The following is a 27477-nucleotide window of genomic DNA, read 5'->3' as shown; positions in this document are numbered from 1 at the left end:
ATCTTCTCTGTACAGACATATTTGTCCCTTCCCTTCTCCCGCCTCTGTACTGGGATAAAAAAACCATTACATCTCTAACATGTTTGAATGCTGATACAAGGTGATGGACCTTAACCACCTTAACTCATTCAAAATCTTTTCACTTTCCCAGAAGTAAAACTGGATCCATTATCTTCACAGGTTATATTTTCATTGCAAATACCTACTGTTTGGTTACTCAAATATAGTCACTATGAAAACAAAATTTATCCATTTGCTTAACTGTTAAGTTCCTAGACTAAAGTGAGAATTGCTAAGTAGCCACTAACAGCAGAATCATTAATCTATAGGTATAGAACGTTGGCCACGTAGTATTGTTTTAGGATTGCAGAATTAAATACAGAAATCCAAAGCTGTTCAGAGCTGTACCACTCTGTTATGTTCTCTTGTTAAATCTTTTGTTGCGAATCTCAGTCTGATAAGTGCTATTCAGGTCGCTTTTCATGAAGGACCGAATGTAAGACAGATTCTTGCTGAGAGGGGAGGATCCTTAACGTAAACTACATCTGTTTGGAGGAGTGAAGATACTGATTACTGAGTCCCATTTTATCAAGCCAAATTCAGTAAGTACCTACCTAAAACTATTTCAAAAAAGAATAGGCAAACCCAAAAGTATTTTCACCCATATTCTTGTGGCCTGATATGACAGTCTGTCAGCAGTTCATTCCAGAGTGGTCTCCCAGCCTAACTCGTGGTGGTCTGGAGACCAGGTGCCAGCATGGATCAGGTGGGAAGGACCATTCTAAAACTTCTTATTACCCTAGTTTTAAATTTATTGCTAAATCTGTAATACTGGCCTTTTGTTTTCTTTATGCTCTAATTGTTTTTTTCCTCAGAACTTGGACTGAAGAATCTGCACCTAGGTTCCCTTTCACCTAAGATGGCACTGTCAGTTGCAACTTGTAAACTTTTCACAAACCCAAATTTGAGTACATGACAATAAAGCTAATTCATTTCAATTCAATTTGATTCAATGTGTTCTGACATGTTATGATACATCACAATGCCGGGTTGGACTTAAACCAGACTTTCTGACTTACAGATAGGGACACTATGGCTACACCACAAGACAACAACAGTCTGCTGTTTAGCTTTGTGAACATGGCATCTCATTGTCCTTCTCACCACTGAAATTACATTTTGCCTTTTACCCTCTTCCATCAGGCAGAAGATATAAAAGTTTGATTATACGAACGAATAGAATCAAGAACAGCTTCTTCCTCGCTGTTATCAGACTTTTGAATGAACTTCTCAAATGTTAATTCTGATCTTTTTTTCTCTCTCTTTCTGCATCTTCTACAGTAACACTCTCATTCTGTTTTGCTACCCTGATGCACTTCGTATGGTACAATCTATCTGTATAGCACACAAAACAACACTTTTCACGGTCTTTTGGTACATGTGACAACAATGAATCAATCAATCTGTTTTATAAGGCAATGGTTCTAAAAGGGTTAATGTTGGAGACTGTATTAAACTCACCTAATCTAACAATGTCATCCAGTCTTGGATGGAGAAACAAACAGGTTATATGTGCTCCTGACCCTTGATATGCTGAGGTTTTATGTCTGACTCACCAATGTAACTTGTACCTTCGCTATCATGCAATGAACAGCATTTTGTCATTAAAACAAGAACAACATATTTTAATAGTCACAGGTAGTTTATCCTCTATCACTGGAACATACAAACCCTTAGACCCACTACAGCATGGAGAATTAGTGGTAGCGTCCTCCCTCAACCTTCCCTAACAGTATTATTGATTTAGCTATACCAAATGGACAGTAGCAGTTCAAGAAGGCAGCACTACCTTTAGAGCTACATGCGTTGGGCAATTAATGCTGGCCCAGCCAGTGATGGTCTTTTTTCCTGAATGAATTAAGAAAATCATTAATTGGTGGTGGTTAGATCCACAGCAATATACAACACAAACCTTATTTTTGACTATGATTTTTGCTTATCCCTTTCAGATGTCAATTTCCGATATTAAATTCTGCACGAATGTGCATACATATGTTTTCCAGGGTGGAATAACAGTCATGTAACTGGACTTGTAACCCAGACTTCCAGGTTAATGGTTTGAAGGTATGGATTCAAATCCCACCCTGGTAGCTGGTGGAAGTTAAATCCAATATGTAAATCTGGAATAAAGGGAAAAGGCTGATTGTGTAATTGTCAGCACAAAATCATTGTTAATTGCTGTAAACATCTATCTCGGTCATTAATTTTCTTTCTGGAAGGAACTGTATCATCTCTACCTGGTCTGGTCTACATGTGACTCCAGACCAAAAGTAATGTACGTGCATCGGTGGCACAGTGGTTAGCATTACTGCCTCACAGCACCAGAGACCTGGGTTCAATTCCCGCCTCAGGCAACTGACTGTGTGGAGTTTGCACATTCTCCTCTTGTCTGCGTGGGTTTCCTCTGGGTGCTCCGGTTTCTTCCCACAGTCCAAAAATGTGCAGGTCAGGTGAATTGGCCATGCTAAATTGCCCGTAGTGTTAGGTGTAGGGGAATGGATCTGGGTGGGTTGCGCTTCAGCGGGTCAGTGTGGACTTGTTGGGCCGAAGGGCCTATTTCCACACTGTAAGTAATCTAAATCATCTTAAATACCCTCTAAACTAATTTAGCAAGAAACTCAGTTCAAGTGTAATTAAGGGTAGGCAATAAGTGCTGGTCTTGCCAGCAAAGTTCACATCTGTGAACAAATAAAATAGATGTAAGCTGATAATATGACATCAGGTTTTTTTTTAACCATGTCTTAATCGCTGTTTGTTTGCATATCATAGATTACATTTGTGGCTAATTCCACCACAGTATCTCTAGACAGTGAGTTTGAATGGGCATTTATGGTGGTGTCACACCAAAACCTGCTAATTTCATACATCCACTTCCAGAAAAGCCATTAGACTGTCACTCGAAACTGAGGTGTAACCAAAATATTTTCGTAGTGTCTATTATTCCAAATGAAATAGCATAGATATTTATAAAACATCTGCAGCATCAAGGAATAAAAAAAAGACTTGAGGTTCAAAATACAGAATAGTTGGCAGAAAAACAATGATTTTCAGATTCTATACCAATTCTCCCTAACTACACATATAGTTCAATTGAAATTACAGAACAAATTGACCACTCAATCAAAGGGATTCTTGATAGCATTTATCCTTCATGTGAGCAACTGGATATAATTAAATGTAAGCACTCTTTTACCATATTCCTTCAATCTTCCCCTCGTTCACCTGTCCATTCTGATCTCAAACCCTCACATAGTTTCAGCCTTTACCACTAAACTTAGATGTCAATTCCAGTTTCGCAAATCTTTGTATAAAGAAACCTCTTCTGATTCCTATTTTAAATCTTTTATTCTTGTGCCTATGTTAATCAGTGACAATTTGGTAGAACTTCATCTTGCCCAATATTCATTGTGTTAGTGAGACAAAATCAGTTCCATATTCCTGCCTACAGAATTTCTTTCTGGATTGTTTCATTTAGAAATATGGCACAACATAGCACTGTACCTTACGATTTTTCTTCTTTACTTCATCAATGACAGTTTTCACTTCATTTGCATAAGCCAAGGCTGGATCAGGGTGATCCTCCCTGAACATGCCTCGGTATGTATCAGGAATAGGTGCCTGTCCAGAAAATAATATTTGTTTTAATTCAGAGAAAGGTCACAGAACAAATCCTGTGATAAACACTAACAGTTTAATTATGAGAATTCAACCTACCACATGAACCCAATCCTTCTGTGGTCTTAGACTTCGGAATTTATAAGGACTGATATCTATCAATGAATTGAGGTGTCCATGGTAAGCACTTTGAATACAAAAGCAGAATGTGGTCAGTAGCATTTACATTATATTAAGGTAGCGCCATATTTAATGCAATATAATCCTAAATATTGTAATACTATGGGATTGTCATCTTCAACGTAATACAGGTGCTGGCTACGGAATTCATGCAGGATACTACTGTTAAGAAAACTGATTAACGTCGAAAATTTGCTAAAGAAATAGGTTTTGAAATTTATGTTAACTCAGCAATTCACAAACTTTAAAATTTAAACTAACTTACTTGTCTAACACAACAATATCTTCATGTTGGGTATATTGTTGAGCCAGCCTGAGAGCAAGATCATTTGCCTCCGAACTGTAATGAAGTAAGAAATCTTATCATTTTTTAACTGTACATGAACAATTGAAAATATCAAATTTGTCTCCTCATTACCTACATAAGACACACTTAATATCCCCCCCCTAAAAAATCAATATTTTAACATTCTTTACACAGAGTGTGTATAAAGAAAATGCTAATTGTGGGATCCTTCTAAAATGTAAATTCTCAGTTATCTGATATTGCATTCACTATATACTTTCATTCTGAATTTCTGTGTGATTTTGCCATTTTTCCTGAGAAAAGTCAGAGGTTCTTTTTGGCTAGCAAAATGATATGGAAGCTGCACCAACATTTCTCTCAGATTTTTCTAACATAAGAACCTGATTGTGTAATTTTTCATCAGGATTCAAGGACAATCTAGTTGAGTCTGCTGTGGTATGCCAGCCAACTTATAATGAGACCTGGTTTCAAAATAACAACTCAGATTAGGAGTAGACTGTTGTCTGCTGAGGAGTTGTTGAACCCATTTTGATTTAAACAATAATCTGGAAGAATTCACTGTTATTTTCCAGTTCTGGCACAAAAAGTAACAGCTTCATTGGAATTTACATCTTCGTTGCTAGACCAGCACCAGAAACACTCGGCCACTATTTCCTTATAGGATAAATGGCAAATAATCATATAGAGTGGGGCAGGATATGTATAATTTAGTAAGAACTGACAGGGAGGGAGCAGATCTTTCTTTCATGATAATGTTCACCAGGCTCACAGGAAACACTTGTTATAAAGATTATATTTGGCCAACAGAAATGTACACCATGGCATATTAAGAGCACTATTACATTAAAATTTGGATAAGACTTACTGATTATTAAGAAAAAATACATGATTGTTTTTCAGTATTTTCTCTCACTAGTAGTTAAACATTCTCTTTGGAAGTTTGGAAAAATGCCCATGGCAGTAGACATGGATTAAAGAGTCCAGCTTTTGTTACACGGGAATTTTATTGTTTTAGGAGATGGGTCCTTAAAACTATATATTGACCAGGAAAAATAACTGCTTCCTTCAAAAGGTAGGCAGGATCTGCTTAGGAAAAAACAAACAGTAAAACTGAATACAAGAGAATATTTAAAGTGAACCAAAATTGGAGTTGACTGCCTATGTTTTCAGATTATATTAAAAATGGAGGGCTGATCACTATCAGTAATCTAAGTTTAGAAAATACTCAAAGTTAAAGAATTTCAGGCATTTTCACCTTGATATATGTCAGTGATTTGTATTTGTGTGCATATATATGTTAGAAAGAATTCACAGAGTCTAGATTAGAGTGGTGCTGGAAACGCACAGCAGTTCAGGCAGCATCCTAGGAGCAGTAAAATCAATGTTTAGGGCAAAAGCCCTTCATCAGGAATACAGGCAGAGTGCCTGAAGGGTGGAGAGATAAATGAGATGAGGGTGGAGGTCGGGAGAAAGTAGCATAGAGTAAAATAGGTGAGTGGGGGAGGGGATGAAGGTGATAGGTCAGTGGGGAGGGTGGAGTGGATAGGTGGAAGAGAAGATTGGCAGGTAGGACAAGTCATGTAGGTTTAAACAATAATCTGGAAGAGTTCACTGTTATTTTCCAGTTCTGGCACAAAAAGTAACAGCTTCATTGGAATTTACATCTTCGTTGCTAGACCAGCCCGAGGTCCTGGGCCTCCTTCACCGCTGCTCCCTCACCACCAGACGCCTGGAGGAAGAACGCCTCATCTTCCAGCTCGGAACACTTCAACCCCAGGGCATCAATGTGGACTTCAACAGTTTCCTCATTTCCCCTTCCCCCACCTCACCCCAGTTCCAAACTTCCAGCTCAGCACTGTCCCCATGACTTGTCCTACCTGCCTATTTTTTTTCCACCTATCCACTCCACCCTCTCCCCTGACCTATCACCTTCATCCCCTCCCCCACTCACCTATTGTACTCTATGCTACTTTCTCCCCACCCCCACCCTCCTCTCATTTATCTCTCCACCCTTCAGGCTCTCTGCCTGTATTCCTGATGAAGGGCTTTTGCCCGAAATGTCGATTTTCCTGCTCCTCGGATGCTGCCTGACCTGCTGTGCTTTTCCAGCACCACTCTAATTTAGACTCTGGTTTCCAGCATCTGCAGTTACTGTTTTTACCGAGAAAGGATTCACAGCTAAATGTTGTCAATGCAGAGAATACAATTTGATCCAAAATTATAAAAGCATATCTATTTTCTTTTTGAGAATTTTGGTGAACTGGAAAATATTCTGGAAATAATTAAAAACAATTCCATTGATTCCCTATTGTGTAGCTCATTCTTACAAACCAAGTGGCTACTGTTTGATTTTTGGTCAATGACCAGTTAGTTGATCCCCATGTAAGTGCTCTGATACTGCAACTAATCTGAAATACCTACTTTTAGGAGAGAAAAAAAAATACTTTTGGTGTCTATGCAGTAAACGGTGTCAGAATGAGGATTTGGCTCAACTTTTAACATAGTTCCATGCAAATCTAAAAGACTCCTAAAATTCACAGCCAAGGAATAAAAATGAATAATGGACACTTGGCTCTGGTACAAAATAGCAAACAACTGTTAAAATATATCTCACTATAACAAAGAATTGTTGCCTTCAGAGGAGGAGAAAAATTAATAAATCAAGCTATCAAACTATTTTTAATGTTAATTCTATGACAAAAGTTTTTAAAAAATCATGCCACGGGTTGTCCCAAGATTCATTTGAGTCAATTAATCACTTTTGTAATTTAGCCACTATTGAAATATAGGAATCTTAGCAGTCAATTTGCTCACAACAAATAATCCCACTTCAGTTGGAAATTGCAGCATCGGATTTTTTTGCATCTACCTGAGAAGGTAGACCGAGCTTTAGTTTGGAGTTTCACTGAGGAGATAGCGAGAAATGCAGATGCTGGAGAGTCAGAATCAATAACATATGGCACTGGAGAAAGCACAAGTAGCATCTGAGGAGCAGGAAAGTCGACGTTTCGGGCAGAACCCTTCATCACTTTATCGACTTAATGTCTCACCTAAAAACTGGCACCTCCAAAACTGCAGAACTTTATTAATGCCCAAGTGCCAAATGCAATTTGAGTGGGACTTAAACACAGAATCTTCTGACTCAGAGGTGAGAGTAAATCAAAAGAGCTACATCTGATAATTATGGCACCAAATATGTATTTTGAATCATGCTTTCCAATATTTTAAGTTTAATTTCAAAACACTTTGCATTTACATATAATGCTTAGGAAAAAACCATCAGATTACAGTGAAGTTCAAAGTTTATTTCAATTATGTGTCAAGAATAAATTTACTAAAAACTGAATTTTAAGCCAACTAGGAATAATAAGCACTAAATACAGCTATTATTTGAAATAATTGATATATAAAAATATTTAAGGAAAATATACATTTAGCAAATTAAAAGAATCAAATTTTACCCAGAATTCACAAAATAGAAAACTGATAGTTCCTGTGGTAGTGTCTCTGACAGTTTCTTTGCATAGTGGACTATATTGTCATGTAGAAAACGTGAATTTGTGTTCAATTTTTCCATTTGCATATATCCAGCTTTCACGACGTCGGGGTGACAATGTCCAACTATGAAAGGAAAAACATGTTCAAGGCAGGAAATTCATTCAATGCAGCTTCATATTTGAAAACCAATGACAATCATCCATCTAATGGAATCCATATTCCTTAAATCTAATTCAGCTCAGCCAGTAAACCAAATTCTCAAATTCAAATTGGTGTTCATGCAATTTCAGCACTGGGCCTCTTTGCAATTAATCACAGGCAGTAATCCCCAGTTGGGCAGAATCATAGGATCCCTACAGTGTGGAAGCAGGCCATTTCACCCACTGAGTCCACACTGACCTTCCAAAGGGCATCCCACCCAGACCCACTGTCCTTAACCTATCCCTGTAAGCCTGCATTTCCCATGACTAATCCAACCAGCACATTCCTGACACTATGGGCAATTTAGGATGGCCAATCCACCTAATCTGCATATCTTTAGACTCTGGGAGGAAACTGGAGCACATGGATGAAACCCACACAGACACGGGGAGAACATGCAAACTACACATATACAGTCAATCCGAATTGAACCCGGGTCCCTAGTGCTGAGAGGCACCAGTGCTAACCACTGAGCCACTGTGCTGCCCCAAGATGCTTCATAAAGGCTGGGTGGATGTGTTCCAGGTGTGAGGAACTAATAACTGATGGTATTCAGAGGGATTCAAAATGTTCTGATATGAATTAAAAAAAAAGAGATACATAGAGATAGAAATCAGCAAGAAAACAATATGCTAGATTGTATTGTAAAAGAGTTGGAAGTTTTGTTGCAACTTTAGAGCACTTTGGTGAGATCCCAGCCTGCAGCACTATGTCTAGTTGTGGCCTCCCAACCTAAAGAAAGATGCACTTACTACAAAAGGTTCACTAGATTTATTGCTGAACTGAGATGGATGTTCTAGGAGGATTTATTTGTAGTCACACTATACTCTGGCATTTAAAAGAATGAGAAGTTATTTTATTGAAATTTATGAAATTCTTAGAAGCTTAGCAGGGTAGATGCTAATAGCCTTACCCCGTAGGTGACAGCTCTAGAATTGGAGGTAATTTTTCAGGAACAAAGGTCAGCGATTTAGAACTGAAAAGAGGAGTGATAGTTTCACTCAGGAATTTTGAATCTTTGGAACTCTAAACCATAAATGACTGAATACATTTGATGAGTTTATTCAGGACACAGGAGATTTTTTCTAACATCAAGGGGAGTGGGGATTGGATGGAAAATGGAGCTGATATTAGTCACAATCTTCTTGAATGGAGGGGAGCAAACTTATTTCTGTTGCTGTTCCTTTGGTTCAAATGACATATGGTAAAAACAATGACTGCAGATGCTGGAAACCAGATTCTGGATTAGAGTGGTGCTGGAAAAGCACAGAGTTCAGGCAGCATCCGAGGGGCAGTGAAATCAACGTTTTGGGCAAAAGCCCTTCATCAGGAGTACAGGCAAGAGCCTGAAGGGTGGAGAGATAAGTGAGAGGAGGGGTATATGACATATGGTTGTTTCGCAAAATCTTGAGATAGAACAGAAATGCAACCTTAAATACTTCTGAGCTATTTTTCAGGAACCTCTCGTAGCCCATGAAACCACTATAGGCCCAGAAGAACTAATTAGAACTTGTACTACCCTCCACTTCATTGATGTCTAATTTCACAATGCTGTCCTACAACTGGCACAGGACTCCAATTTGAGTAACAAAATCAGGCAGTCACTTTGTAACAATTCCATTTTGTATGAGGTCCATTTCCACAGTTAATCTGTTGGGGAGACTGTGACCAAATCTTAGAAACACGTTATTCTCGAAAGACTTTTAAAAGGACTTTGCCAAATATTTTAACATTCTGAATAGAAGCATTACTAGATTCCTTTGACAATCTTATTTATTCCTTTGTTTTTTCTTTTGTCCTTTGTCAAACATCATTCCATAGGTTTGCAGTTAGATGGGTTCCCACTGGCTGTTTGAAGCTTCATAAAAAAATTGAGAATTCATTCAACCACTTAGCTCTCCCCAAAACTCCACAAGTAATCTATATTCTATAATGGATGATGATGCATTAAATACATGTTAAGAATGTTGAAAATTTCTGCAACAAAATTTCTAAATTTGGTCTAATTTAGGGCAAAGAAAAATGTTTTAGCAGATTACTTTTGTATTTGTTGGAAATCACAACACTGTTTGTCCCTTTACTGCATTAAAGTTCATTGTGTCTGAACAACTTTTTAAAAAATGTCAATAAGGCAAACAACAACTCAATTCAAATCAATTAATCTGCTCTGAAAATAAACTATGGTTGCAGTTTCCTTCGAAAAATGTCACAGTGCTTCTTCAAATATGTTTTGAGTAAAAACAATTAATTTTCAAGATATTCATAATTAATGACATTGAATAAAATGTTGTTTTAAAAAAAAATCATGTGAATTTAGGTTTTATGAGTTGAGTATCACTTTTCCACTTTCAAAACTACAACGGTCTAACTCTTAACCCATCATTCACCAAGACATGTCTGCAGCTATCCATCTGCTCAGCCACACTCCTTGATGTGCTAGCCTTCTTAAAACAAGTTTTTAAAATCCCTCTCCCATCTAATCCATCCTCACCATCAGTAACAAGTGTGATGAGCTCATGTCTTCTTTGTCATGAAGATTGAAATCATCCAATTAGCTGCCTCTACCACATTCCTTCCTTCTATTAGTCTACTGGGCTGAGAAACCTTTAAATGCCCCCCTGCTGCAGCATGAATTTACATCTTTCTCTAGGTGTTTCCAATCTCATCTTATGCTCTCTCTGAGCTCACCTTGCTTCTAAGATTATCTCCAGCTTTCTCAATGCTAGTCCAACATCCATGTTAATCGAGATTATAAACTGACCCCTCAGGTGTTGTTCATCTTTTCCTTAAAATCTGCCATCATTGCCCTCTTCAAAAAACCCTGCCCCTTCTTTGTTGTAAAACACTGCCTCATCTCTCACCTGCCTTTCCTCTTTAAAAGCCTTGGTCACGTTTTTGTCTCTTTTCCTGCAAATCATTGTGTGCATCCCTCAGATCAGGTTTTCTTCAGTACGAAAACAGCTGTCATCAAAATCCCAAATGGCATCATGTGTGATTGCTATAAAGGTGAAATCTCTGTATTCATTCTTGTTACCCATCTGCAACTTTTCACATAGTTGATCACACCATCCATCTGTCCAAAGTACAGCTTGACTGGAGGTGGGGAGAAGGAAGGTGCACTCTCCTGAATAAGGTTCCACCTTTAATTAATGTGCTGGAACTGTGGATTCAGCAGCAACAGAATCCTTTCTCACTCTCAGACAGTTACTTCTGGTGATTCACAAGGAATTATCCTTGGCCTCTCCTGTACCTCATTTACATAATCTGAAAACCAGTGTCACTTTCCATATGTATGCTAATGACACCCAGCCCTAAATAATTTTCCCCTTTGCTTTTAAATATCTCCCAGGCCTTGGCTCTCTGTAGCTATAAAGGATCTGAGGGGCAACTTTCTTATGCAGAGGGTGGTGCAAGCATGGATTGACCTGCCAGAGGAAGTAGTGTAAGCTGGTACAATCACAACATTTAAAAGGCATCTGGATGGGTATATGACAGGAAGGTTTAGAGCAATAATGGGCCAAATGCTAGCAAAAGACAGATTAATTTAGGATATCTGGTTAGCATAGACAAGTTGAACTGAAGAGTCTGTTTCTGTGCTCTACATCCGTCTGACTCTACACAACTATCTAAGAGATCTGCACTCCTCCAACCCTGGCCTCCTAAATAACCCTGATTTTACTTACTTCACGACCGGAAGCCATATTCTTGTATTAATGTCAGGAGTTTACTGCTCCTTTCCTCCTTTAAATTTCTTTTTAAAATCTACTGCTTTGATCAAGCTTTTGATAATTGTCCCTAAGCTCTCCTATGTGGCTCAGTCAACCTTTGTTTGATGATGCTTCTGTCAATCATCTTGAAACATTCTAATATGTTGACAGTGCTAGATAATTGCAAAATGTTACTGTTTCAGCAAGTTTAAAGTTGAAGAATGACTGCCTAAAATCATCAGAATCATGTTAATTGTTTTGAAAGAGATTTCTTCTTCCAAAAAGTTCAAAAATGCTCAAATAGCCTGTGCTGTGGCAGAGGGACTAATGATATGGTTAATCTATGGTGCACTAATAAAGATTACTTTAATCAGGCTTTACATTCTGCACCCCAAAGTTCTACTTCAGTATTATAAATAGAAAGCAGCAAGTTTCAGCATTGCTTTGCATAAAGTTCACTGAAGATGTTACCTAGTAAGGTAATGAAACGTCTGGAAATGAACCTTTCAGCTCAGTGAGCAAACCTACATCCAAAACCTCAACCTGAGCTACAAATCTTCTCAAAATTCGTTTCTACTTCAGTTGATGGAAGTTCTGTACATGCATATTTATATCTGTAGATGGTGCTCTGCTTCCAGCCACTTATAGCAATTTAGATATTTTGTCAATAAGCTCCGATGAGCGGGAAGTATATTTTTAAACCCTTTTCAAGTGGAGAATAGCCTGTAAAGAAAGCAGAATAAATTCAATCTGTTCAATTACTACCCCAACAGTCCAGCCTCCGAGGCCAAAGTAATAGAGGCTGAAGTGGCTGGGGCTATGTTCCTTGGAGGGGCGACCTTATAGAGCTTTACAAAATCATGGAGGGCGTGAATAGGGTGATTAATCAGACCTTTTCCCTAGGGTTGGAGAGTCCAAAACTAGAGGGCATAGGTTTAATGTGAGAGGGGGAAGATTTAAAAAGGGCAGAGGGTGGTGCGTGTATGGAATGAGCTGCCAGAGGAAATGATGGAGGCTAGTACAATTACAACATTTAAAAGGCATCTTGAAGGATATATATTAATAGGAAGGGTTTAGAGGCATATGGTTAAAATGTTGGCAGATGGGACTAAATTAATTTAGGACATCTGGTTAGCTTGGACAAGTTGGAAAAGGTAAAAAATGAGGTCTGCAGATGCTGGAGATCACAGCTGCAAATGTGTTGCTGGTCAAAGCACAGCAGGTTAGGCAGCATCTCAGGAATAGAGAATTCGACGTTTCGAGCATAAGCCCTTCATCAGGAATAAGAGAGAGAGAGCCAAGCAGGCTGAGATAAAAGGTAGGGAGGAGGGACTAGGGGGAGGGGCGATGGAGGTGGGATAGGTGGAAGGAGGTCAAGGTGAGGGTGATAGGCCGGAGTGGGGTGGGGGCGGAGAGGTCAGGAAGAGGATTGCAGGTTAGGAGGGCGGTGCTGAGTTGAGGGAACCGACTGAGACAAGGTGGGGGGAGGGGAAATGAGGAAGCTGGAGAAATCTGAATTCATACCTTGTGGTTGGAGGGTTCCCAGGCGGAAGATGAGGCGCTCCTCCTCCAGCCGTCGTGTAGTTGTGTTCTGCCGGTGGAGGAGTCCAAGGACCTGCATGTCCTCGGTGGAGTGGGAGGGGGAGTTAAAGTGTTGAGCCACGGGTTGATTGGGTTGGTTGGTTCGGGCGGCCCAGAGGTGTTCTCTGAAGCGTTCCGCAAGTAAGCGGCCTGTCTCACCAATATAGAGGAGGCCACATCGGGTGCAGCGGATGCAATAGATGATGTGTGTGGAGGTACAGGTGAACTTGTGGCGGATATGGAAGGATCCCTTGGGGCCTTGGAGGGAAGTGAGTGTGGAGGTGTGGGCGCAAGTTTTACATTTCCTGCGGTTGCAGGGGAAGGTGCCGGGGGTGGAGGTTGGGTTGGTGGGGGGTGTGGATCTGACAAGGGAGTCACGAAGGGAGTGGTCCTTGCGGAACGCTGATAGGGGAGGGGAGGGAAATATATCCTTGGTGGTGGGGTCCGTTTGGAGGTGGCGGAAATGGCGGCGGATAATACGTTGTATGCGCAGGTTGGTGGGGTGGTAGGTGAGAACCAGTGGGGTTCTGTCTTGGTGGCGGTTGGAGGAGCGGGGCTCAAGGGCGGAGGAGCGGGAAGTGGAGGAGATGCGGTGGAGGGCATCGTCGATCACGTCTGGGGGGAATCTGCGGTCCTTGAAGAAGGAGGCCATCTGGGCTGTGCGGTGTTGGAATTGGTCCTCCTGGGAGCAGATGCGGCGGAGACGAAGGAATTGGGAATATGGGATGGCGTTTTTACAGGGGGCAGGGTGGGAGGAGGTGTAGTCCAGGTAGCTGTGGGAGTCAGTCGGTTTATAATAGATGTCTGTGTTGAGTCGGTCGCCCGAGATAGAAATGGAAAGGTCTAGGAAGGGGAGGGAGGAGTCTGAGACAGTCCAGGTGAATTTCAGGTCGGGATGGAAGGTGTTAGTAAAGTTGATGAACTGTTCAGCCTCCTCGTGGGAGCACGAGGCAGCGCCGATACAGTCATCGATGTAGCGGAGGAAAAGGTGGGGGGTGGTGCCAGTGTAGTTGCGGAAGATGGACTGTTCCACATATCCTACGAAGAGGCAGGCATAGCTGGGGCCCATGCGGGTGCCCATGGCAACTCCTTTAGTTTGGAGGAAGTGGGAGGATTGAAAAGAGAAGTTATTCAGGGTGAGGACCAGTTCAGTCAGTCGAAGGAGGGTGTCAGTGGAAGGGTACTGGTTGGTGCGGCGGGAAAGGAAGAAGCGGAGGGCTTTGAGTCCTTCGTGATGGGGGATGGAGGTGTACAGGGACTGGATGTCCATAGTGAAAATAAGGCGTTGGGGACCGGGGAAGCGAAAATCCTGGAGGAGGTGGAGGGCGTGGGTGGTGTCCCGAACGTAGGTGGGGAGTTCTTGGACTAAAGGGGACAGGACCGTGTCGAGGTATTGGGAGATGAGTTCGGTGGGGCAGGAGCAGGCTGAGACAACGGGTCGGCCGGGGCAGGCAGGTTTGTGGATTTTGGGCAGGAGGTAGAAACGGGCGGTGCGGGGTTGTGGGACTATGAGGTTGGAGGCGGTGGATGGGAGATCCCCTGAGGTGATGAGGTCCTGGATGGTCTGGGAGATGATGGTTTGGTGGTGGGAGGTGGGGTCGTGGTCAAGGGGGCGATAAGAGGAGGCGTCCGCGAGCTGGCGTTTGGCTTCAGCGGTGTACAGGTCAGTGCGCCAAACTACTACCGCGCCTCCCTTGTCTGCGGGTTTGATGGTGAGGTTGGGATTGGAGCGGAGGGAGTGGAGGGCTGCACGTTCTGAGGGTGAGAGGTTGGAGTGGGTGAGAGGGGTGGACAGGTTGAGTCGGTTGATGTCACGGCGGCAGTTGGCTATAAAGAGGTCGAGGGCGGGTAGGAGGCCAGCACGGGGTGTCCAGGTGGATGGGGTGTGTTGGAGGCGGGAGAAGGGGTCGTCAGAGGGTGGGCGGGAGTCTTGGTTGTGAAAGTAGGCACGGAGGCGAAGGCGGCGGAAGAATTGTTCAATATCTCGCCGCGTGTTGAACTCATTAATCCGAGGGCGTAGGGGAACGAAGGTGAGGCCCCTGCTGAGGACTGATCTTTCATCCTCAGAGAGGGGGAGATCTGGAGGGATGGTGAAAATCCGGCAAGGCTGGGAGCTAGGACCTGGTGTGGGACTGGAGCTGGAGCTGGGGGCGGGGTTAGGGGCGGGGACAGAGATCGAAGTAGGGGCGGAGTTAGACGTGGTGACGTTGCTCGACGTGGGGGCGGGGTCATGCGTCGTGACGGAAATAAGCGTGGGGCGGGGTTACGTGAAGCGACGGGAGATGGCGTGGGGGCGGGGTTATGGGCGGGGTTATGCGTAGTGACGAAAGACGGCGTGGGGGCGGGGAAACCTGAGGATTTGTGCTCCTGCAGGTTAGTGATGTCAGTGGGGGCGGAAGTGGCACGGTCCTGTCCCCTTTAGTCCAAGAACTCCCCACCTACGTTCGGGACACCACCCACGCCCTCCACCTCCTCCAGGATTTTCGCTTCCCCGGTCCCCAACGCCTTATTTTCACTATGGACATCCAGTCCCTGTACACCTCCATCCCCCATCACGAAGGACTCAAAGCCCTCCGCTTCTTCCTTTCCCGCCGCACCAACCAGTACCCTTCCACTGACACCCTCCTTCGACTGACTGAACTGGTCCTCACCCTGAATAACTTCTCTTTTCAATCCTCCCACTTCCTCCAAACTAAAGGAGTTGCCATGGGCACCCGCATGGGCCCCAGCTATGCCTGCCTCTTCGTAGGATATGTGGAACAGTCCATCTTCCGCAACTACACTGGCACCACCCCCCACCTTTTCCTCCGCTACATCGATGACTGTATCGGCGCTGCCTCGTGCTCCCACGAGGAGGCTGAACAGTTCATCAACTTTACTAACACCTTCCATCCCGACCTGAAATTCACCTGGACTGTCTCAGACTCCTCCCTCCCCTTCCTAGACCTTTCCATTTCTATCTCGGGCGACCGACTCAACACAGACATCTATTATAAACCGACTGACTCCCACAGCTACCTGGACTACACCTCCTCCCACCCTGCCCCCTGTAAAAACGCCATCCCATATTCCCAATTCCTTCGTCTCCGCCGCATCTGCTCCCAGGAGGACCAATTCCAACACCGCACAGCCCAGATGGCCTCCTTCTTCAAGGACCGCAGATTCCCCCCAGACGTGATCGACGATGCCCTCCACCGCATCTCCTCCACTTCCCGCTCCTCCGCCCTTGAGCCCCGCTCCTCCAACCGCCACCAAGACAGAACCCCACTGGTTCTCACCTACCACCCCACCAACCTGCGCATACAACGTATTATCCGCCGCCATTTCCGCCACCTCCAAACGGACCCCACCACCAAGGATATATTTCCCTCCCCTCCCCTATCAGCGTTCCGCAAGGACCACTCCCTTCGTGACTCCCTTGTCAGATCCACACCCCCCACCAACCCAACCTCCACCCCCGGCACCTTCCCCTGCAACCGCAGGAAATGTAAAACTTGCGCCCACACCTCCACACTCACTTCCCACCAAGGCCCCAAGGGATCCTTCCATATCCGCCACAAGTTCACCTGTACCTCCACACACATCATCTATTGCATCCGCTGCACCCGATGTGGCCTCCTCTATATTGGTGAGACAGGCCGCTTACTTGCGGAACGCTTCAGAGAACAACTCTGGGCCGCCCGAACCAACCAACCCAATCACCCCGTGGCTCAACACTTTAACTCCCCCTCCCACTCCACCGAGGACATGCAGGTCCTTGGACTCCTCCACCGGCAGAACACAACTACACGACGGCTGGAGGAGGAGCGCCTCATCTTCCGCCTGGGAACCCTCCAACCACAAGGTATGAATTCAGATTTCTCCAGCTTCCTCATTTCCCCTCCCCCCACCTTGTCTCAGTCGGTTCCCTCAACTCAGCACCGCCCTCCTAACCTGCAATCCTCTTCCTGACCTCTCCGCCCCCACCCCACTCCGGCCTATCACCCTCACCTTGACCTCCTTCCACCTATCCCACCTCCATCGCCCCTCCCCCTAGTCCCTCCTCCCTACCTTTTATCTCAGCCTGCTTGGCTCTCTCTCTCTTATTCCTGATGAAGGGCTTATGCTCGAAACGTCGAATTCTCTATTCCTGAGATGCTGCCTAACCTGCTGTGCTTTGACCAGCAACACATTTGCAGCAAGTTGGAAAAGGGTCTGTTTCCGTGCTATACATCTCAATGACTCTAATGGAAGGTGTTGTCAACAGCTCCATCATGTGCTGATTGATTAGATTACTTACAGCATGGAAACAGGCCCTTCGGCCCAACAAGTCCACACTGACCTTCTGAACAGCAACCCACCCCCTTACATTTACCCCTTCACCTAACACTATGGGCAATTTAGCAAGGCCAATTCATTTTTGGACTGTGGGAGGAAATCAGAGCACCTGGAGGAAACCCACACAGGCACGGGGAGAACTTCCAAACTCCACACAGACAGCTGCCTATGGCGGGAATTGAACCAGAGTCTCTGATGCTGTGAGGCAGCAGTGCTAACCACTGTGCCACCCCACAAAAGTATAAAAAATTAAGAAAGGCATGGATTGGGTGGATAGTCAGAGTTTTCTTTCCCAGGGTGGAAATGTCAAAAATTTGGGGGAGAAAAGGTTTAAGGTGAGAGGGGGAAAGTTTAAAGATGTGTTTGCCAAGTTTTTTGCACAGAGGAGGAGCAGGTGCCTGGAATGCACTGCCCGGGGAAGTGGTAGAAGCAGATTATAGACATATTTAAGAGGCACTTAGACTGACACATGAACAAGCAAGAATATGAGAGATATGGACCACATACAGGTAGATGGGATTAGTTTATTTAGAATAGCATCATGGTTGGTGCAGACATGGTGGGCTGAAGGGCCTGTTCCTGTGCTGTATTGTTCTATGTCCTATTTGCTAAAACCCTCTAACAAGATGTTTAATTGCAGGGGTAGCAATAAACGCCAACTATAGTTTGTCAGTCTAACTACTAAGGCCTTTGGGAGTTAGTACAGATATATCTGCTCCCTTTGAAAGTGAGAGCAGAACCCATCCACAGACTGTATAAGACATCAATAGAATGGATGAACTAATGTAACATGGATATTAATCCCCTCAGAACCATTATCTGATACAACAGATGGGTGGGGCACTGATATAAAATGAGGGTGAGCGTTAATGATAATTGGAATAAGAGAAGGTACCTTTACAGAGATTGATAGATGCACCTACAAAGTATATTGGTTTCAGCAGTGACGTACAAGAGAAAGCTGGTGAAGGAAAAGTGAGTCATTTTTATTTCTCTGATCAGTTCATTGAATCTGTTGGAGCTCTGTACCCAGGAGCGTGGCAATTTCTAACTGCTGCCACTTTCTCACTGGGTGACTGGTGAAGAACTCCAGATATCCATCAGGCATTACTCCTGAACAACCTAGCTCTAAATTTATTGTATGCCTTTTTGATTATCTTAAACTCCTAAAATTAAGTCGCCTTTAAAATGTTCTAAAATTCAAATAAATGTATCGTCTATATACCCAGTCTTCATACCTTACACTGTTACATATCAGTCTGACGAATAGATGCTACATCCACTCCAAGACCTGTGCATCCTTTTTGGAGTGTAGTGCCCAGACTGACCACACTGTTCAAAATTGAGTATATCGAGAACTTTATGTAATTGTAACTCTATTGGAAATTCTATTCTAATCTAACATCGATGCTCTAAACCTTGAAAACCCCTAACTGGGAGGTGGGATGCTCAGTTTGAGTTTGAATCACTGTGACTATTTGGCTCCAGAACTCTAGCAACCATATTCCAAACTTGAATAAGGTGTGACAAGATTGGCTGCCCTTGACACCAAGGTGTAGCGTCAGGAAGTCCTAGTAAAACTGAAGTAGTTGGGAACTGGGGACAACTGTTCACTGGTTGAAGCCATCCAAAACCAGGGTTATGGATATTGAAGAATAATTATTTGAATATGTGGACACTACTGTTGGTGTTTCTCAGGATTGGGTCTTAGCTTTAAACATCCTCAGCTGCTTGATCAATGATCTTCCCTTCTACATTAGGTTAGAAGTAGGAATGTGGGTTCTTGTGGTGCAATGGTAGTGCCCTTACCTCTGGATCAGAAGCCTGGTTCAAAGCCCACCTAGTTCAAATGTCTATCATAACATGTCTGAACATGATTAACAATACTTAGAAGTTGGGATGATTGTTGAATACTAAATAGTTCACAACACTGCAAAAGGAATGTAGCCTAAGTTAAGGGATGACATAAGGGCATTAGTCAGTAAGGATCATGGCTCAGGAGATCTGGAAGTCATACCAGTATGGGTGAGATTAGAAAAAGCTTGAATTAGAAAATGCTGGTGCAAGTAGATCATAGCCCTAACAGTGAATTGCTGAAGCAGAGCAATAATTGTAGCTGACTTTAAATTTTCATATAAACCTGCCTAATCAAATTGATAGACTGCATGAATGAATGCTTTTGTCCCAGTTTCTGGAGCAATACAATGTGGAATCTGTAGTGATTGGAATGACGTCAGCCAGATGGATCTCATAGAATATGAGGGGCTTTAAACTTGGTCTAATCAGGAGTCCTACCTGACAAATATGAACAGTAGCATCAAGAAACTGGCTCTGAGCTAGCTGAGGTTAGTGACATGGACTATGCATTTGTAGATCAAGGGTGACATGGTGATGGGATACCGGCTTTCATGAAGTTATTTTGGCGGCGACCAGAGAAAAACACACCCCTGCAAAGATTTGCTCACAACAATCCTCTTTACATTGGAGTACGCATTACTCAAATTGTGCTGTTATTTGGCTCCTTTGATTCTGCCACTGGAAGAGTTGGCCAAGAATGTGCTATATTTTCCAGGCAAATGACACTGAGACAAATGAAGAGCAACAAGTAATTCTCCTGACGGCGTGTGAACCTGTAGCTTGTTTTGGTTATCAGGAGCCTAACTTTCCCCAAGGCACCAGATACTAAAACCTTTCAAGAGTTGACGGATTTAGCTAAGGAATATTACAGACCAAACCTCTTCCAATTCCGAGATGCCTTCAGTTTCAGTCAACAGTTTGAGAATGAGGGGAATTTGTTCTGGGATTTTTAATCAAGTTAAGATGACTGGCAAAAGCGTGTGATTTTGGTTTAATCCTAAGTGAGATGCAGAGACACCATTTGGTATGTGGAATTAATGATGTGACCATACAAAAATGCCTACTAGCTGAACCCAACTGGACTTCAAAATAAGTGCGACGATTGGCTTTATCATTGGAAAATGCAGCAAGTAGAGCTATGAGTTAGAGGGTATGCAGATGGAAATGGAATGAGCTTGTTAAATGAGAGTGGGGAGCACCATTTGAGTGAAGGCACTTGCATTGCCTCATTCAGCACATATCCTGAACAGAGTGATCCTAGATTAGATTAGATTACTTACAGTGTGGAAACAGGCCCTTTGGCCCAACAAGTCCACACTGACCCGCCGAAGCGTAACCCACCCATACCCCTACATTTACCCCTTACCTAACACTACAGGCAATTTAGCATGGCCAATTCACCTGACCTGCACATCTTTGGACTGTGTGAGGAAACCGGAGCACCCAGAGGAAACCCACGCAGACACGGGGAGAATGTGCAAACTCCACATTCTCCACATCCTAGGTCCCAGCAAAGCCCCAAAACAAAGACAAAGCTCAGCCAAACAGTCAATATTTTCTCGAGGATCTGGCCTGCCAGGCCATTGTAGTTGTTACTGTTTTGCAGACTCAAGACAATGAAAGAGTCTCACCAGATCTAAATTAAGTAAGAGAATTCTGAGGCAAGTATCCAGGAGAGTGGACACCCTGGAAAGTCGACCGACAGCTGGTTTGGAACAGTTACATTGCTTAGCACTATCCAAATCAGAACCAAAATAAATGTCTGGTTAAATGGTCACCAAGTCCTAATAGAGGTCGATACTAGCACGGCTGTATCAATGATTGCAGAACCAGTCTTTATCAAAAGTCGCTCTGGCCTCGAATCCTAAAGTTTGTGTAAGACCTCAGCCAGACTGAGAACTTATACAGGGGAACCTTTACAGCTTAAGGGTACAACTCTGGTTCTGGTCTCTTATGAGAGGCAGCCGCTTCAGTTACCACTAACTGTAAAAGGCTTGAGCCCAAACTTAATGGGACACAATTGGTTGAGAAAGATTCAACTTGATTAGCTCAACATTTCAATCAAAGAATGGCTGCCTAAGTGAAGTCCGAATGAAATACTCAAAGGTTTTCGGGGAGGTCTACTATCAAAAGGGGTCGAGGACATCTTGCAGATTGACCAAGGAGCAGTTCCATGATGCTGCAAGGCCCATCCAGTGCCATTTGCATTTTGGCCAAAAGTACAGGCAGAAATCAGAAAGATGGAATGTGAAGGAATCATCAAACCAGTTTGCAGTATAGGTTACACCGGGTTGTACCTAATGTGAAGCCCAATGGTTCAGTTTGCCTTTTTGGGGATTTGAAGCAAACGGTAAACTGCTTTTCACAGCTGGGTAAATACCCTATCCCTCACATGGAGGGATTACATGTAAACTGGCCCGGGGGGGGGGGGGGGGGGGGGGGGGAGGCTGTCCTTCATGAAGCTGGACATAAGCTGTGCATGCCTTGTGATTAGATGAGGATTCCCAGTAGTATGCTGCAATTAATACACACAAAGGTTTGTACTATATACGTAACCTGGCCTCCATTCTGGCATCCTTACATTTGCTATTGAAAAAGAGTCAGCCTCTGGAAATGATTGCGTAGACAAGATATAGCCTTCAGGCAAATGAAAAAGCAGTTATCATTGTCTAAGGTGTGGGCACACTATGATTCCAAGTGAGATGTGGTACTGACATGCAATGCCTCCCTCCACGATATTGAGTAGTTTTGGGTCAAAGTGGAACTGTGGAGAGGAATGTCTGATGCTGTATGCTGAATGAAAATATGTCCTGATAGAGAAGGAAGATTTGGCGGTATCTTTTGTGTGAGAAAGCTCCACCAAAATCTTTTACAGATGTAAATTGGAATAGTAACAGAACACAAACCACTGCTTGGGCTACTTAAAGAGGACAGGGCCGTGTTGCCAATAACTTCAGGTCGAATTCACTGGTGCATACAATTCCAAATTGGAACACCATCCGGGAGGTGATGTGACAAATACAGATGCATAGAGTCAACCAGATTGAAAACTTTCTGGTCCCAGCAAGACCAGACAAACACAGAGGATGTATATTATTATGGGGAGCAAGAGTGATTGTCCCGAGCAAAGCTCACCACCAGGTCATCTAGGAGTTTACAAAATGCAGAGGTTGGCGAGAAATTATGTCTGGTAGTCAGGATTGGATGCCAACATAGCCATGTTGGTGGGGCAGTGCTCAAAGTGCCAACAAGGACAAAAATTACAGCAAGCAGCTCCCCCACACTCGTCTGAATGGTCAGGTAAACCCTGGACTCGGTTACAAGTTGACTAAACTCCTCCATTCATGATCTCTATGTTTTTTAGTCACTGTGAATGTCCATTCAAAGTGGTTGAACGTACAAACATGGGATGACAATTGAAAAGTTGTGAGCATCTTTTACAACACATGGATTCTCAGGTATTGGTCACAGACAACGAGGCATCAATTACCAGCCTGGAATTTGAGTATTTCCTATACTCAAATGGCATTCAGCATACAAGGACAACCCCACTCTATCCATTATCCAATGATCTGGCAGAAAGAGCTGTCCAAACTTTGAAGGCAGGCTTAAAGAAACAATCTACAGATTCACTCAATTCCAAAGTGTTTTGGTTCCTGTTTGATTATAGGACCACATCTCACACAACAAAACAGATAGCTCCAGCAGAGTTGCTAATGGGGAAAGCACTCTGCAACAGGTTAAATCTGATCTTCCTGGAGCTGCTGCTGGTGGTGGTGGGGCCGGGAGGGGAGGGGTGAAACAGCATCAGGAATGCCAATGCTGGACACAAACTCCTCTAAGCAAGACAGGCAGCTTACTTCAGGGGACGAAGTCTGGTATAGGAACCACGGGAATGGCTCTTCATGGTTAAAAGGCATAGTTGACTCAAGATAAGGTTCCATGACATTCAAAGTTCGGGTACTGTGGCAGTCCTGAACAAGAATGTGGACCACATGAAAGTTGCAGCCTCGTGATCGGGGCGAGAGCTAAACATACCCAGTCCCTCAGAACATTTGGCAAAGCGGTCAGAACCCGTGGATTCTCCCCCTCCACCTAGCAACTAAAAAACCTCTGAGGATGAGATGGACACAGCAGATATCACAACCTAAATGGCATAATTGCTTGTGGAAGATGAGTTTTGGCCAAGATGCTCTGGGTACAAGAGGCAGGCTATAGTCTGGTACAAGCTGCTAGTGTCCGAGTGGCAGTGTCAGAGGAATCAGATCTGGTGTGAAGACGTCTCAGGAGAAGCTACAGGGAAAAAAAAATGGGCTCATGTCCTAGGATTTTGGGGGGGTGGGGGGATGCCATGATTAGAATGGCATCAGCCAGAATATGAGTTGCCTAATTGGGGCAATAAATCTGGTCAAATCAGGGAGTTCGGGCTGATAGATATAAACAGGAGTGTTTTTCCTGGTGGTGGAAATTAAATAAAGATTTGTGCACTTTATGTCTCTCACTGTGTCTCACAGCTGCACACACACACCATGGGTGCTGGGGTTAAAAATAATAAGCACTACCGCAGTTAGGCGGTAGTGTGGGGGTTAAAAAAAAGAAAAAAAGAAAAATAAACAGGAGTGTCGCAGCATCACCCTTTAGAAAAAAAAAGAAAAAAAAATAAACAGGAGTGTTGGAAATTGAATAAAGATTCATACACCTTGTGTCTCTCACTGTGTCTCACACCTGCACACACACAACATGGGTACTGGGGAAAAAATAAGCAAAAAAAAGACAAAAATAAACAGGAGTGTCAGGGATTCTGTTCAGTCTAGGAGCTCTGATCTAGCTAGGACAATGTCATGTACTATACATGTTTAAATAAAGGGTGACTTGGTGACAGGACACCGGCGTTTGTGGAGTTATTTCAGAGCCTCCTAGGGCTAAAGCTATTTTAGATGTAGTATTGTGTAATGAGACATTATTAATTAGTAATCTCATTGCAAAAGATGCGCTGGGAAATACAGTCATAATACAACTGAGTGTTTGAAAGTGACATGACTTTAAATAAAGCCAATTTAAAGAAGAGTGGCATAGTGGCTCAGTTAGCACTGCTGCCTCACAGTGCCAGGGACCTGGGTTCGAGTCCCACCTTGGCCAACTGTCTGCGTGGAGTTTGCACGTTCTCCCTGTTTCTGCGTGGGTTTCCTCCGGGTGCTCCGGTTTCCTCCCACAATCCAAAGATGTGCAGGGCAGGTGAATTAGCCATGCTAAATTGCCCACAGTGTTAGGTGCAATAGTCAGGGGTAGTTATAGGGTTGGGCAATGGATCTGGGTGGGTTACTCTTCAGAGGGTCGGTGTGGACTTGTTGGGCCAAAGGGCCTGTTCCATACTGTAGGGAATCTAATCTGATTCAAAATGTTCAGCAATAATAAATTCTACTTAAAAATAAAATAAAACTTAACAAAATAGATTCATCTAGGATTTAAGGATAGCATTTTATTTAAAAAGGAGGTTAATAATGTTGCAAGGAATAGTGGCAAATTTGAAGAATAAGAATGTTTGACATTCCAACAACTGATGATAAAAAGGTGATACCAGAGGCAAAAAAAAAGTAGCCAGGATTATATCAAATAAGAATTGTAAGAGGTATAAAAGTTACAAAGAGCTTCCCTAATATATGTAAGCTTTGTCATCTGTTTAAGTTATCTTACCATGAGCAACATTGTTAATACAGTCCAAATATTTTCTGCCCTTTTCGTCAAACATATATTGCCCCTGAGCTCTGACAATCTTGATAGGGTCATCTGGAAAAAAGAGCCTGCAAGAAGATCTGAAAATAAAATGAACAGATGACAATGTAACTAAATCATTTAAAGATTTTTGAAACTTTTATTCTTTCAATACTGCCTAATGGTAATTTTACTGCATTATACATTTCCATTAAAACAAAACTTGAAGTATTTGTAACAGAATGCTGTCTGAATGAGTAAAAACACAAACAAAAAGAATAAACCTATGTGCTATTCAGCTGTCCAATGTACAGGATTTTAAATATATGTTGATTGTTTCCATGCACTTGATACTAATTTCCCATGAATTCTACAACAGGGCCTTCCATGGATTCACATTGAGGAGAATGGGGCATTCGTCCGGGGTTCAGATACTTCAACCCAGAAGGTAGGATTCAAGCAGAGCTGTCTAATTTGTTTAATGCTGACAAGGCGCGTGTTTGGTAAAACGGACATTTTTCCCCCTTGGTCGATATTAAATCGCAGCGACAGCACGTTTGATTGAATACTTACGCGATGTACTTCTTTCGGAGAGTTAAGGTTTCTTTTTTGTCGTAGAGTTCAGTAGCCATGCTCGGCTGCCACTCGTTCTCTGGGTATACTTTGGGTAAGTCGGAGGACACGTCAATGCTGCGTTCTTCCTCCGCGGACGTCAGCGCTTGGTTTTGTTTTGCACTTCGTTCTGCAGCCGCCAGTTCCGGAGAACTTGGACATGAACCGGGAGAGGGGTGTCCGTGTAGAGAGCAGGTGTCCGGCCTCTCCGGGGATACTGGGTTCCCTCTGGCCCTGTGGAAATATGTACTGGAGTACTGATGCAGGGATGGGGGAGATAACCTGGAGACCAGAAAAATGCTCTTGACTTTTTAAAAAATATTTTTATTACATTCATAAGCGCTCTTCACGCAACCGAACTTTCTTGTCCATCACCAAATCACCTATATTTTTTCACCTATTAACCACCAACAGCAAAACTCCCGGGTTTTCCAATCGATCAATTGAAATGAAAAGTCCATTAAAGGCATCCGAAAACTTGTGGCTTCAAATAAATCTGTTGGGCTGTATCCCAGCGTCGTGTGATGTTTGACATTGAGGGCAATGCAGGCCAGAATCCAGTGAGATAGGGCATTGTAGGGTGTTAGTGGGATTAGTTTGGGATTTCAGCACGCAGAAAACATGTTGAAGTTGCACAGAGAGATACTCCGAAATGCATCAAAATGGCCAAAATGTGATAAGGTTCAAGCCATTGTTGTAGTGCCCTATAAGATGCAATAAGTCGTTGAAATAACAGTTGTATTATTTGGAAGAATGGGTGAACTTTATATCAGTCCAAATGACGTGTGCTATGGCAAGATGTGTACCAGAATCAGACAGTACATGTAGGGAGGCCATCTCAACGTTGAGATCATCTCGCTGCATCTTTTATGCTTTTCACAAGCATTGTGATGAGTTGCTAATTGATGGTCATTATTGAATCTTCACAGCATCGAAGAGCCCATCAAGTCCACACCGATCCTCCAAAGAGCATCCCATCCAGATCCATCCCATAACCCTATCCCTGTAACCCTGAATTTCCCACAGCTAATCCACCTGGCCTGTACATCTCTGGGCCCTCTGGGCAATTTACTATGGCCAGTCCATTTATCCTGCACACCTTTGGACTGTAGGAGGAAACCCACGCAGACACGGGGAGATCCATGCAGTCAGTCACCCAAGGGTGGGATCAAACTGGGTCCCTGGCACTATAAGGAAGCAATGCTAACCAATGAGAGCCACAGTGCTTATTAAGCACCTTCACACTAAAATTTACTTCAGTAATGTTCAGACTACCACCTTATCAAACTCCAAATGCCAAACAAACTAGCAACTGGGAGAACTTGACAAGGAAAACAAAGTGTGCATCTGGCAGGTACAACTTGCTGCTTGCTCTGAATAATGTACATGTTGGACACCAGGCACTGACATCAGGGGACACTCCATGGGCCCCCGGTCACACACATCCAACAACCACAGAAAGTGGCATCTGGCTTGCCAGTCTGTAAGAACCTTCATGACAAATCTCCGATTCACTCACAGGATGCTCTGCACTTTAATGCTGTACGGAGAAAGTGAGGACTGCAGATACTGGAGACCTAGGAGCAGAAAAGGGTGGCACTGAAAAAGCACAGCGGGAAAGGCAGCATAAGCCCTTCATGCCTGAAATGTTGACTCTCCTGCTCCTCGGATGCTGTCTGACCTGCTGTGCTTTTCCAGCGCCACCCTTTTTGACCTTAATGCTGTATGGAAAGCTGCACTCTCGACTGTCATGAGAATGCTGCTGCAAGGATACATTGTGCTCAGGAACATTGTTTTTTTTTCCTCTATGGTGCCAGGCATTCCTTCAGG

General features: G+C 43.4%; 1 protein-coding gene across 2 annotated transcripts in view; it reads right to left on the bottom strand.

Annotated features, from left to right (window-relative positions):
• Positions 1-25872, bottom strand: part of phykpl (5-phosphohydroxy-L-lysine phospho-lyase) — a 48608-nt gene extending 22736 nt beyond the window's left edge. The window contains exons 1-6 of one of the 2 annotated variants that reach the window (XM_060837212.1): positions 25609-25872; positions 25018-25136; positions 7624-7783; positions 4121-4195; positions 3775-3862; positions 3562-3678 (exon numbers count right to left, since the gene is read on the bottom strand). In XM_060837212.1, coding sequence (XP_060693195.1) covers positions 3562-3678; positions 3775-3862; positions 4121-4195; positions 7624-7783; positions 25018-25136; positions 25609-25667 — 618 coding nt within the window. In that variant the 5' untranslated portion in view covers positions 25668-25872. The remainder of the gene's footprint in view (positions 1-3561; positions 3679-3774; positions 3863-4120; positions 4196-7623; positions 7784-25017; positions 25137-25608) is intronic. The other variant, XM_060837211.1, reaches the window with a different exon arrangement.
• Between the last annotated feature and the right edge of the window lie 1605 nt (positions 25873-27477).

Source organism: Hemiscyllium ocellatum, chromosome 16 (genome assembly GCF_020745735.1).
Source record: "Hemiscyllium ocellatum isolate sHemOce1 chromosome 16, sHemOce1.pat.X.cur, whole genome shotgun sequence".
Classification (NCBI taxonomy): domain Eukaryota; kingdom Metazoa; phylum Chordata; class Chondrichthyes; order Orectolobiformes; family Hemiscylliidae; genus Hemiscyllium; species Hemiscyllium ocellatum.
Note: the sequence above shows the minus strand (reverse complement) of the source record. Positions and strands in the feature narration are given on the sequence as shown.